At 29.3% G+C, this 14,602-nt stretch overlaps 1 protein-coding gene across 11 annotated transcripts in view; it reads right to left on the bottom strand.

Moving 5' to 3' along the window:
* The window catches only part of Gug (Grunge), a 65,599-nt gene that overhangs the window by 11,318 nt on the left and 39,679 nt on the right, over positions 1 to 14,602 (bottom strand). For 9 of the 11 annotated variants that reach the window (XR_010842877.1, XM_014429171.3, XM_014429168.3 and 6 more), the window contains 4 exons: positions 11,651 to 11,807; positions 11,111 to 11,247; positions 9,106 to 9,237; positions 4,526 to 4,687 (listed from right to left, as the gene is read on the bottom strand). Coding sequence is in view for 10 of the 11 variants with exons in the window: in XM_014429171.3 (XP_014284657.1) it covers positions 4,526 to 4,687; positions 9,106 to 9,237; positions 11,111 to 11,247; positions 11,651 to 11,807 (588 nt within the window). In the remaining variant the exon portion in view is untranslated. The remainder of the gene's footprint in view (positions 1 to 4,525; positions 4,688 to 9,105; positions 9,238 to 11,110; positions 11,248 to 11,650; positions 11,808 to 14,602) is intronic. The other 2 variants (XM_067045423.1, XM_014429177.3) reach the window with 1 other exon arrangement.

The following is a 14,602-nucleotide window of genomic DNA, read 5'->3' as shown; positions in this document are numbered from 1 at the left end:
TTGTTCAGAGATAGCCTCTCAACTTAATATCTCAGCCACCACTGCCTGGAATTACCTTAAAGAACTGGGAAAAGTGAAAAAACTGGATAAATGGATTCCTCATAAGCTTTCAGATGCCAATATGCTTGTTCGCTTGACAACTGCATCTTCGTTAACTTCCCGCTTGAAAGTCGAACCCTTTTTGAATCGAATCATCACCTGTGATGAGAAATGGGTGTTGTACAACAACTTCAGACGATCATATCAGTGGTTGTCGGCAGATGAGAAACCTAAACAATTTCCAAAACCAGATCTCCATCCAAAGAAAGTTTTGCTCATTGTTTTCTGGACAGCCAAAGGTATAGTGCATTTTGAGATTCTGAATAAAGGGCAAACCATCACTGCAGAAGTATACTGCAATATACTGGACCATTGCCAATCCAAGCTTAAGACTTTTGATCCCTACTTAGTCAACAGAAGAAGACCTTTGCTTCTTCAAGACAACGCTCGACCACACACCGCCAAATTGACCAGGGAAAAATTGACAGAAATAGGCTGGGAAGTTTTGCCTCACCCACCATATTCCCCTGACCTGTCACCCACTGATTATCACCTATTCAGAGATCTCGACAACAATCTGAGACAAAAATGTTTTCAAGACCGTGACAACCTAATTCACGAACTGACCACTTATTTTTGCAGTAAAAATCAACAGTTTTTTAAGGAAGGAATTTGGGCTTTACCATCTCGTTGGGAGAAGGTTACCGACTGTAACGGTGGATATTTTGATGAATAAAGGTGATTATTTGAAAATATTTATTTATTTATAATTTCCCCCAAAAAAACGACAGGACTTTTTGAATGACCTGGTACTTTCTTACGTTAACTCCCAATCCACCTCTAACATTTCTTCAAGTTCTTCATAACATTCTGACATAGATGTCATTAAAGCACAGCATAGGGTTAAGGTACTGCCGTACTTTATGCATCAGCCTGCTTGCTTGGATAGTTTGATAAACACAAAAGTATCAACAGATACAAATTAATGAATGTAAATTTAACACAGTTTTGTACTGTGTTTTATTGTCAGTCATAAATGGTATACACAAGTCCTTGTGTAATGATTTGAATGAGATGTAAAAGGGACTGAATGATCGATCGGAGGAATTTTGATTGAAAGATCTGAATGACCTAAAAGTGGAATTTTTTTTGGAGCTAAGTAGTTGTTATGGTTGTAATTTTAGAGATAGGGATTTAGATCCGGAAATATCTCTTTGGATAAGGGATGGTGGAGGGAAGATAGAAAAGGTGGGAGACAGAGAGGAAGTACATTGTAAACAGGGATGAGTTTGTGAGTATGCAGGTGAGTAAAAAAAGGTTCGATATGGATTTATACTGTTGTCAGGCATCGCCTCACTGACTCCTAGAGGAAAACAGGACAGCATCCCAAATCACTGATAATAAGCTTCTTGAGGCGGTGATACATGGCAAGAACTACATAGAAAGCCTCCAAGTGGTTTGGATTACAAGTTAAATTTTTATTATTACTACATTAAACTCATTACTGTACATTAGGTTTATGATTGTTGATCATGACTACAATAAATTTAATAGGTTTTCTTTATTGTATTAAATTATTTATTTCATTATTATTTTGTTTACATTCTGCAATAACATATCAGGTTAATAGTCAACTCATTGTTGTATATAAGTTGGTTTGTTCTCAATTTGCTGTCTACTTTAAGCAAGAGTTGGAATATACCTTAACATTACAACTTTATATTACACCTGTTTTTTTTCTCTTCTATATCTTCTCTCTATGTTTTGTTTACTATATATTTTTCTTTATTTAATGATAATTTAATTTTCTTTATGGGCAGAAATTCTAGGTTTTATGTTTATTTTGTTTAGCTGTAAAGGTTTTGCCGAATGTTAGGCAAGTGTTATAGGAGGGAAATTTTAGTTTACAGAGGTAGGTTGACCACACCCAAACTCTACCGTTAGTTTGGGTGCAACCAACCTTTTTATTTACATTTATATTATTTTATTGTTTAAAGTAAGTTATTTTGGCTTTTCAATTCATTTATATAATAATGTGGTGTCCCTAAGGAGCATTTTAGACAATATTTTCCTTTTGTTTCTTAGGAACATTTTATTTTATTATTATGAACCCATCCCTTTTTCACTGAGTATGGGAACATAAATGTTTAACATTATAGTCCAAGAGCCCAAGAGGAGAAAAAATCAGTTATTTCACACCAATTTTCGACTACTTTAATGAAAACTATGTATAATTGCTAATCAACAATGATGTTTCTGCCAACCATAGTTAGGGAGAATAAAAAATGCTAGCTGTTTCAAAAAGTTAAAAAAAAAAAATAATAAAGCTCCATATCTTTAAAACTACCTACAACATTAAAAAACCTAATATAACATCATTTAAAGTAGAGTAAATTTGCCAAAATATAAGCCGCAATAGAGCAGTTTATGTTCAATAATTCCTGAGATACATGTTTTAAAAAATAACATTTCATAACGACAAATCAGAAGTTAGAGGGTGCGGTCAAAGAGAAACACAAAGTTGTAAGTTGTATTAACATATATTAAAAAAAAATTTTAATTAAAATTTTTTTTTTCTATTCATTTCTTATGGTATACTTTACTTATATTTTGCCTCTTTATGAATTATTATTGTTACATATATTTTCTTCCTCTCAATTTTCTTTTTCTTTTCATATTTCAATTTTTAAATTATTAATAACTAATATGATGTTCATACTTGTTTGCAATATATAGCTTCATTTTTATTTCATTTCCTTAATTATGTTATTTTATCCACTTTTTCAATTACCTATGTATACATTTTATTTCCCGCTTCTCTCATCACTTCATTTTATTAATTCTATTTTGTAAAATTATTCATTTTATGTTATTCTGTTTATACTTTTTTATTTTGATTGTTATATTGTTCTGTTTTTAGCCCTGAAGAAGGCTAGAAACTCTATCCAAAATGTTGTCACAATAAAATAGGTTAATACAACTTATTTGTGTTTCTCTTTGACTGCACCCCCACCCATCTCCTCCTCGTACGTCATCCACGGTCAACAATCTCTCATAATTCAGAAGTTAGAGACTTTATTTAAGGAAAACTAAATCCCAGAAATCACTAGACACACAGATGTGTCTGACATTACAGATGTTTATTAGCACTCAAATTAAAGCTATTTTAATGTACCATAAAGGTAGTTTAAAATGTTTATCTTTGTAGGAGTAGTAGTTTTAATGATATTTTATGAAATTCACAAAATGTTGAGCTCTAGCTGTTATGACAAAATTTCATATGCAAAATTCATATTTATTTATAAATATCATAAAAACTACAACTCCTATAAAGATAAACGTCATAAACAACTTTAAAGTACACTCAACTAGCTTTAACGTGCTCCCAGGCATCTTTAACATCTAATGATTCTTGAGACATATTTTACTATAATAAATAGTAAATTTACTCTACTTTAAATGATGTTTTATTAAGTTTTTTAATGTTGTAGGTAGTTTTAAAGATATGGAGCTATGAATGAAAAATTATTTTTTTTTTAACATTTTGGACCAGCTGCAATTTTTTATTCCCCCTACCTATCATTGGTTGACTCATCAATTTTGAGTAGTACTAGTTATGTAGTTTTAGTTAGTAGGTGTCACAGCTCCTCCACAGTGTTAGTTAATTTACACACAGCTCATACATAAAAATAAACTCAATCTATATCAAATTATTTAAATTTTGATATTAATTGCTCATTTTCAAAAAGATAATAAGACATAAAATAAAAACTGTGTTAGGAAGTATTAGACATAAAACAAAAAATAAATCAATTATATGCTATAAAAAATAAACAAACAAAAAATTAAATTAGAGCAGATAGCTTTAGAACAAACAGCAGGGTGGTGTAAGCGACGATTGAAAAATCGTAAAATAATCAATCTAAGCTAGATAAATAATTACTTACAAAGTGCTGTTAAACAGAAAAATTAAATCAAAAAATGCACAGCAGAGTTAAATTATTATTTTATAACTATCAAAAGAAACAGAAGTAACTTTTAGCAAAATTAGAAAGAATAGATGATGAAAAGGAAATGCTCAGTTCATAAAGGGTAATGAATAACAAAAGCAATGAGAAAATTAAGTAATAAAAATCGACTAATGAAGGAAAGCTAGAAGAGTGCCAGAAATTAATATTAAAATATATATATACTAAATACTGAACTTCAAGATTCTAATTTTTTGTTAATAATATAAGAAGTCACAATTTAAATAATCATGGAACAAGCTCATTCAAGCACTGGTAATTGTTATGCAAAACTCTAAGCAACTTAGTACAATTTTTTTCTTTATAAATAATTGTTTTCTATTTTCTTTTAAAATCATTAGAAAAAAGAATTTAAAAAAAAAAATTATAATAATAGCTCGGTAAAAATTATTAAACTGGAAGCATTTATTGATATTTAAAAAAAAAAATTTAAAAAGAAAAATCAAAAGTGAAGCTACCTCCTATGCATGTCTATCCAATGGGAGTCGAGAGTGTTGGGGAGTCGTGAGGCAGAAGTACTCTTCATGAGCTCTTCCTTGAGACGGTCGTTCAGTTCACGCTCTCTCAGCTCACGGATCTCCCGCTCACGCTTCTCTCGCTCAAACTGCTCCAGCTCAAGTCTGGAGAGTACAATGTCAATCAACACCGTCAATAAATACATGTAAAGCACAATCCGTTTGTGTCTTTTGCGATCAATTTTACTTATAGATAATTTAATGGAATTAAACTGGATCCTTAATTGTTATAGTTAATTAGTTTTTCTTTTTATTTAGCTTTAAAAGGCACTCTGTTTTCATAAATCACAAGAATAGAAAAGAAATAGGAGAAAATAGAGTTTAAAAAATTTAAAGATAGAAATTAGTCCTCAATCCATCTCACATGAATCAGATATCCCTCCCTTCCCAAAAACAAAATAAGAATAAAATAAAAATAAACAAATAAAAAATAGGGAAAGCTAAATGCTCTAATAAAAATAATCAATAAATAAAACAAGTTATAAATTCAACATAAATAATTTTTTTTTTTACATTAATATATTAAGAAACAAAGGAATCAAACAGAAAACTTTACGATGGTTAAAATTTAACTAAAATGAAACAAATTATAAAATAAATTTACAACAAAAAATCAGACATTGAAACTTACATTAAAACTAAGAACATTAAAAATAATTTAAACATATAAATATAATAATGATGATGTTAGTAACAAAAAATCTGAACGAAGAAATTTTTCCTGAGTTAATTTTAATGCGGTCAGATCTTAAAGTGTAATAAACTTTCAGGTCTCAGATAGAAACGCAATATATAAAAATTTGAATAAATAAGAAAATTACAATTTTTCATCATAGTCATACATATGAATACAGTACTAATTACAAATTTAAAATGTTTATAAGAAAAAGTTACCAATTTACTGAAACTCTGCCAGACTTACTTACACTCCTTTCTGTTATAAGTACAAGCCTTTCTGAAGGTTATCTTTGTCACTAATTATAACTTTCCCTATCTTCATTATAGATTAATTTTATATTATATCAGGCCACCTCTCTGATTCTTCTTATAAATCCTAACTTGATATTTATTTATTCATATATAGCAGGGTTGGCCAACAAGTCGATCGCAATCGACCGGGAGTTCAATTTTGATCAATTGTTGATCGTTCGCAACGTCTGTGGTGGAATCCTGTGTATCATGAACTTTTAAGCCGATTGTAGAAGACAAAACTTTCTAGCAATAGTTTATCGCATTCTGTGGATTTGCAAAGGTCATAAGTTCCTAGAATCCTGACAACCTGACACTGCCTAAACAGCACAATATATTTTGACTTACGAGTTACACTAGTCACCGGACGCAATGCATGAACTCATTATTATTATCTTAGTCAGAATGTATACCTAATTATAATTCCTTGGTTAGAGACATGCAAACTCAGTCTTCCCATTAATGTTAAGGCAACTAAGTAACGTATATCATGTAACGCATACGTCATGTAAATCGCGACACACTTTTAAGATAAAAAGTATATCTTATAAACTGAAAAGTTGGCCACCCCTGATATATAGCCTTGTTCTTATCATATTTCTCAAAATTAATTATTAGGTTCCTTATCTCACTATCTTGGTTACTTTCCTATAAAATTTACTTTCCTATTATTTTGTGTTCTTATTCAGTTAGATATATTTTTTCAGCCACCCTCCCAACTAAGAAATTTTGTTTTTCGAAATCTTGATGCCTAGACTCATCAAATTATAGAAAATATTAATTCTTACTTTCACTTACCTATATATGTAATATATAGGAAGGGAAAGTATAATGATCGAGCAAAATTTCGAAGCCTTCATCAGGGCTTAGAACATAAAACAAGCTAACAACCAATAAATAAAAGGATATATAGAATAATGAGAAAATAACTAATATTATGGATACATAAATAGTGTTAAAAGACATAAAAAGTTCAAGTACTAAAACAAGTTAATTAAGTAAAGAATATGAATAAATTATTTACTATTACTATTGAATATTAATTAATATTATTATAATATTTTATAGTCTTGCTTAACTTTGTGTTTTGTTTCTTTATTCTAGTATTACACTTATATATTTCATTAATTACATATATTTATTTCTCTTTTTTCCATAACTTTAATTTAAAATTATTATTTAATTAAATATTCATATTTCTTTGTTTCTTTTGTATTATATATCTTTATATTTTTATTTCCTTAATCCTGTTATTTTACTTACATATTTAATTACCTATATATAAGTTTTATTTCTCAATCCTTTCATCAGTTTATTTTTAATAAATTTCATTTTGTACATATATTTACTAACTATATTAGATAAAGATCTTCTTATAATACTTAAACTATTCATGTCTGTTAACACTATTTATGCTCCATAATGTTAGTTATTTTCTAATTATTCTATATATCATTTTATTCACTGGTTATTATCTAGTTGTTTGTTTTAAACCCTGATGAAGGCTATAAATTCTGGCCGAAATGTTGGCACTAATATTTAAGTTTTTATTTATTTGTGTTCTTCACTGACCGCACCCCCAACCATCTTCTCCTCATTTATTAATTTTGTTTATTTAAAACAAAAAATAACCAGTTCCCGTTGCTGGTAATAAGAAACAATGAATAAATATATAATATTACACAATTTTATGAACAACTAAAGGTGAAAAAATATATCCAATTAGAATGGGAAAAGCCTAGATTACATCACAGCTTTGTTATCTTTTGTTAAATTGTTGGATCCTATAAAATGTAAAGTTTATACTCATTATTAGCACCTTGAGAAATCATAAAATATGGATTTTAGTAGCAACAGAAAAATAAAAAACAATTTGTTCATAATTTTCGTCTTCTCTGGTCTTCAGTTTTTTTTTTAAACCACAAATACAGCGTTAACTTCAACAAGAACCCACTAATCTATACGAAACTAGGGGACTGCAGCAATTTTTTTTTTAGTATCCAATTCCCTAGGACCCATTCATCCTTCCTTCTCTACTGAAGAAATGGTTTAGTGACACAAATCAAATTTATTTATCATCACATTGATAAGAGACCAGATGAAAGAAAAAATAATAAGGTAGGTATTTTTGTCTATACATTTTTGATTACTTGATCTTGTTCCTAAAATGATTTTGAGAAGCACCTAAGAACTTTTCAAATTTTTCCATGGTTTACAGCTTGATTTTCCTTAACTGAATAAAAAAAAAATCAGTCCTAATTTTCTTATTTATGGCAACTAGACTTCCAACATATACTTCATTACTTAAACGACCCAACTATTATTTGTGATCATGTACCTATTTTTTTGTTGTATGACCAAGGACAGGATTTCCCAAAAAAGGGTAGAAGCCCTAGTAACTTCCTCATCCTCCAGCCCTCAAGTATAGATATGGATTAAAATTTCACCAGACCATTTTTGCCATTAAATAATTACATTTAAATCTACTGAATAAATAGCACTCCGATTACATACGTATGTTTTATTTCCTGAATTTTTATTCATTTTTCATCATAATTTTTTTATTTACCAATTAAAACACAGGTGTAACCACTTTTCAGCGAAAATTTCAGTTATTGAAATTTTTTTCCTTAGATTTATGCAGACATTTTTGATCTAACAGATCAGCTAAAATTTTTAAAATCATAACACTATCAAGGTATGATTTAAAGTGCACCCAACCATAGATTAAAGTAATAAAATAGGGATATTCATGATCTTTAGTTTACATGTTAAAGCGTGTTAAATGGAAAAACTTATGTAAAAATGGAGAAATATTTCCTTCTTTTATGTTAAAACTATATAAAATATAAAATGGTTGAGAGTCTGTTAAATGAGGTCATGCAACAGACCAGCTAAGCTTGTCACCATTTTGTTTATTGTGTTAGGTTACTTGCTCATAGTTTGTGTTGGGTGTTTTTAAAACGAATAAAGCAAAGCATGGAAATACTAATAATGTTAAGACAGTTGTCAATTACCAAATCTTGTTTCCCTTCCTTACAAGTTAGAATATCAACAAGACATTCAGTGCCCCCAACATCCACTTTTCACTCACTTTAGGCATGTTGTAATAAATTAATTTAATCAAAACTTAGAATTAAACAATAACATGAAGTTTTGGACGGAGGTTATAAAACAAGTTGCTCAGAAAATCCACTAGGAGCTCTCATACATTTAAGATTTAACATGACTTTAAATAGGACTGCTCACAATTCTAAACTTATAATATTTAACATGGTAAAACATTTTACATTTAACACAACATTATGAATACCCCTAATATATGATGGAAGTCAAGTTCCCACACAATTTAATTAGATTGAAACGAGACCACATCAAATCTGATATGAAGATACAAAATCGGTTCAGTATTTTAATTAAATACCACTCTTTCGGTTAACACAAAACTGGTTTGATTTTTACTAAATTGGTATGAACTTTTTTATACTATTATTCGTCCAAAAGGTTATCAAAATTTCTGGTGCTAACACAGAACTTTTGGTATTATAACTTACCTTTCTCTTGCACCAGCTGAGGCGTACATTTGGTAATGAAGCATGGGGTCAATGCACTGAGGAGGAAGACCCAGGGCAGCTGATCTCTGGAGAGTTACAGGAGAAAAACCGCCATGAGGCCTTGCGTATTCACTACAAATAAAGACCAGAAATATCAGTAGAATAAAACATTTTAAATGTAACATCTATTTTTATTCGAAGACGATAGTTGACCGAATGAAGCAGAATGTAGGAAGATAGTTCAGGTGGCAGTCAGTAAGGGTATCAAAATAGTAAAAGAACACTATTTCTTATTAACCAACGTTTTGCCCACTTTGCAGGGCTTTGTCAGGGCTAAATGAATAAAACAAGATACAAACATTTCAGATTATTGATTTCTTTACAAAAAATGTCAGTTACAACAAAATAAATGTTATAAAAATAATAGGAAGATAGTCCAGGTATCAAAACACAATATATCTCATATATTTACTTACTACGATATTAGCCACGAGATTAGATGTTTACCTATGTATATATTATAAAAAAATCTTACATTTCCTAAGGGTTAGTGAAAGAAGTGAGGAAAGTTTCTGCCTAACGTTCCGTTTCTCAACCGCCTCAGTTGTCATCTTTGTTTCAATGTGACGGATACTTCCCTCTATGTTTATTTATTATTTTTATTAATATTTTACTATACCTCAACTATGCCATATTTACTTCACCTATCTGTTATACCTTTTACACTTACCTCTTTAGCATACTTACAACTATTTCTAACGAGTATTTTTCAACAATTTATTAGTCTAGATCTGTACTTATAACTTCATCACACCTGACTGTATTTATTAGTAATTAGTTTCTAGTCCACATACATGTATACTTCCTTATATTATTATTATTTATTTTTTATTATTTATTATTCATGGTTTATATACTTAAAAATTGTTTTGAAATGTTTTTTATTTTAATGTTCTGTCAATTCTATAATGTTTGTATCTATTTTTTTCATTGAACACGGTCTGCAGGAGAGAATTTTTTTTTCATTATATTGTTTAATTTTAAAAACTTGTTTACTATGGAAATCACCCCATTCACCCAAATAAGATGATTGTACACTGTTTGTGCAGCTCTCTCCTCAGAATATTTTTATTACAAGAAGCGGATTAAACACCATGTGTGCAATATAAAATTATATATTGAATATTTTAAATATCTCGGCCTTGACAAAAAATTTTGTAATGTTTACTCAAATATTTAATGTCCAATTTATACCAAAACCATGGCTATGATTGATCCTAGTTCATTATCAGCATCACCAAATCATCATAATTTAATGAAACAAATGTCTAGGAGTCACTCACTAAATATATCAACATAAATTCAATCCAATAATACTGAGCATAGTATATATAGAAAACGTGTCGATATTATTGTTACAATCTATTTTGGTTAGTAGTTGACTAAGTGAGACCCTTAAGTAAAATAGTGAATAGATTCAGATGTACAATGATGTTTCTCACAACAGTGTCACCATCATTTAATGATATTATGAAATATAATTTAAAAAAAAGTTAGTATATTGAGCTCAAATTATTCCAAAACACTCACAGGATATTACTTTTGAACTCTAAATTGTTACAAAATAATCACAAGATCTCATTGAATAATTTGAGCCATCAAACTTGAAAATCAGTTGAGCCTTTAGCTCAAAATTCATTACAAACCTGCAAGTGCGCAGGTTATGAGATATTCCTAAACACAATACCTTTCTTTTGTCTTCACCTTAGCCAGGTAAAAACATTGCAATAATTATGTTTACAAGCAGACGTTGATTACTTTTGCTTAAATTTTCTTCCCCTTTTTTCTTTTTTGAAGTTTCATAAATTCTATTATTATTATTTTTTTTTTTTTTAATTCATTCTATTATGCAATTTCTTACATCCTAAACTGAGTTTATGATTAATTTCTTTTCCAAAATATTTTGATGAAAACTACAAAGAAAAAAAAATGACAATGTTCACACCTCAATTGCCTCAGAGAAGGAGAGTCTGGATAATTGGTTCGAGGATTAAATCTGTCATAAGGAGATGAGAGAGGTTCGAGAGATCCTCTTGACGGAGGTTTTGATGTTTCAGGCTTTTCAGGCGTAGCTATTTTCCTCTGAAACCAAGAAGTAATTTTTATTACCACAAAGGTTGATAAATAATTACGATATGAGTAAATCAATTACAGTATTAACCAGCAAAGGCTTCAGAGCATTACAGAAATTGTTTTTATAATAATTAAGATCTCATCTTCAAGGAACTGTATCTACGATAATATACAAATTAAACTACAAAAGAAAAATTACTTTTGAGATCAGAATAATGGATTAGTATTCAGATCCAGTTAATTATGAAAAATATTTATATCACAAATATTTAAAAACAGTGAAAACAGCTTAAAAGTCAAATCGTAATTAAATGACATTGTAGAGACTAATTCAAAGATTTCTTTTTGTTATAAAATTTTCATAAAAAGAAGGAAGAATAAAAATTTATTTTGTAATTTTCACATTACTTACAGCTTGTACTTTTTCTCTCTCTTCCCTTTCCTTCTCAGCTTGCTTGCGTAGTCTTTCTTCTCTTTTCCTAGCTAGTTTAGATTCAGGAACAGGTTTGAATGTTAAATCAGTCCTACAGCAGGAATTGAAATCGCCACGATTCCAATGGCGTAAAAATCTAAAATAAAAATACAAAAGTTTTTGATTATTTGATAGAAACAATTGAAGTCAAGTTATCAATTCAAGTCAAGATAAGATGACGTTAAGAAGACATTAAATCAAGCCCCACAGACATTTTTAACTTAAATTGAATGTGAATAATCACTAGAATCCTATTATTAATAAATAATTTGTTTAATTTACATAGTTTAGTTAATGTTGGATTTATATTGGAACTGCTGACATACGTAATGAAGTATATACCTAAAACAAATTGTTCAATCGATATAAAAAAACATTCATAATACAAAGAGCTAAAAATAACTAAAACAAAGTCATATACTTAGTTGCACAGGCAACAGTTTTCGTACTTACAGTCCTTTGCAAACATATAGACCGAACATATAAAATTGTAGTATTTATAAAATTTAAAAGCATAGCACAATAATGTTTTCAGACTTCTTTTTGTCTTATTAGATTGACAAGAAGCTTTAAATGGCCTTTAAATAGTTTAATAATTTATGAACATCAGATTTTGTAAAGAAAGCTTGTTTATGCTGTGAATAAGTATAAACTCAATGTTTCTTTTTTCTATTGTCAGGTGAATTGATGGATAGATTGACCACCTCAGTTTTCTTCCTACTGTTGAAGAGAGATTATATTGTTCGTTTTTTATACTGTATACCTTTGTGTGAATTAGTATTTTTTTTTTAAATAATGCCACATTGAACTCAACTCATAGAAATTGAGTAGGAAATGATAATGGACCTCAGAAGAGGTGGTTTGTGAGATCAACTGCTCCCCAGGTGTAATAAAAAACTTTTTAAATTTCCATCCAAACAATTATGGGAAAAAGAAAAGAGATGAAAGACCTACAAATTTGTCTAATCATGTGAAACGAGTGGTTTTGAGAGAAGTGGTGAGGAAATGGATAATTGAATAAAATTTTGTAAGGTTATGAGAAAAACAGCTCAAAAAACATCATTTGCTGCAACGACTGCAGTTTGCTAAATAATATGTTCAAGGTAGCAAAAAATGGTCAAGAATTATTTTTAGCTATAAAAAAAAAAATTAACATTGATGGTCCATATGGTTTTAATTACTACCAGTGTGATCTTAGAAAAAGGAAAATTCACAATTGGGGTGGTGGAGTAATGGTAGTGCTGCTTTTTCCAGCAAAATGAATGTTCTAAATATAAATTTTTTTTATGAAGCTGTTAAAGAAACAGTGAGTGTGACAAATAATCTGTGCCTATCTTGAATAGTGGTATATCTTACACTATGCCAACTTTACAGAACTGGCATATAAATATTTATAAAATGCAATTAATTTTCAATGCAGTAAAAAAAAAATGCTTTGCGGCTTCATCCAAAATTTATGAAAATGTTTGAGCCAATTTTGAGACAAACATCTCAAGTAATAATAAAGATGACAAATAATTTTGTCATATTGCGTTCATTATTTTCCGTATTTCTTGAACTTTATTTTTTTCTTGTTTCCATTATTTCCCTTCTTTTAGTGTGTACTATATTTTTATATTTCTCTTTTATCTACTTTTTTATTTTTTATAATTTCTGTTTTTATTAATAATCTAATACATTTTGTAATTCTTGTTTAAAAATACTTTTCAATGTACATCTTATTTTTACTTTCTTTAATTTACTTTGCTCATTTTTATATAAATTGTCACATATTTTAAATAATTTTTAGCCACACCTTAGTTTACTTTTATTTCATGTTATCTATTTTCTTACTTGGTAACATTATTTTAGTTGCTTGTATCTTTTTTTAGCACTGACAAAGCCCTGCAAAATGGGGAACGTTGGCTCATATAAATATTTTCAATTCAGTGTACTGCATTGAAAATGGTTAATAATCTAGTTTGTTTAAAACCAGCTCAATCCAAAATTTAGCTTTAAATTTCCAGAAACCTAAAATTATTAAAGTAGTGAAACAACCCTGAAATAATCATGGACGTTAGTAGTTCTTTCAATACAAGTAAAAAAAAATTCTAAAAACTTATCAGCATGTCAATGTGAATTTTTTTTCGTTTTTCTGAAAATACTCTAAATGTGGATGGAAAATATTCTAAAATGGAGCTGGTTTTGAAGCTACATGCCACAAATATATTATTATAAAGTGAAGAATATTTTTCACATTGGTGCTTTCGAATAAATGAGATTTTTTAGCTTTTCCTGTAACAGCTTATTTTAGTTTGTACTGATGAGTTGCCGTAACTCAAAATTCTTTCTTTGCTGAACTTGTGTCCTACTGCCTTATTTTCAAATTCAAAAGTGAGTGAATGAATTGGTAATCATTTCTGATTAAGCCCTAAATCATCTTTTATGTAAATCTATTCAAAATATGTAAATCTACATTGACTGTGAGGTAGCCAGGAGATTTACAATCATTAATGGGAGCTACTTTTATTTTTAGCAAGCCAAAATAAGAATCTATAAGACACTCATGAGGTCAATACTCAGTTAACCCCAACCAAAGCTCTAGAAACATCCTCCTCAGATTTGAAAGGAGGATTCTCCGACACACATTTGAAAATGCCCAGTAAATACCATAATATTGAATTATTTATGATTTCACCAATGAGCTCAGTGCTGAGTTACCTTAATAACTTTTGTATGCATAACTCTGTCTCCTCTCTCCGCTGAAGCCCATCAAAACTGAAATTTACAATGTCGGATTCAATACTATCTTCTCATCTGTATTTATGTCTACTCCAATCATGTTTAAACGTTGGTTCAGTATTGATTACCATTACGGTGATTTGTAAGCTTTAATCTTTTGAGCACAACATT

Source organism: Halyomorpha halys, unplaced genomic scaffold, assembly GCF_000696795.3.
Source record: "Halyomorpha halys isolate HHAL.00 unplaced genomic scaffold, Hhal_1.1 Scaffold770.1, whole genome shotgun sequence".
Taxonomy (NCBI): Eukaryota; Metazoa; Arthropoda; class Insecta; order Hemiptera; family Pentatomidae; genus Halyomorpha; species Halyomorpha halys.
Note: the sequence above shows the minus strand (reverse complement) of the source record. Positions and strands in the feature narration are given on the sequence as shown.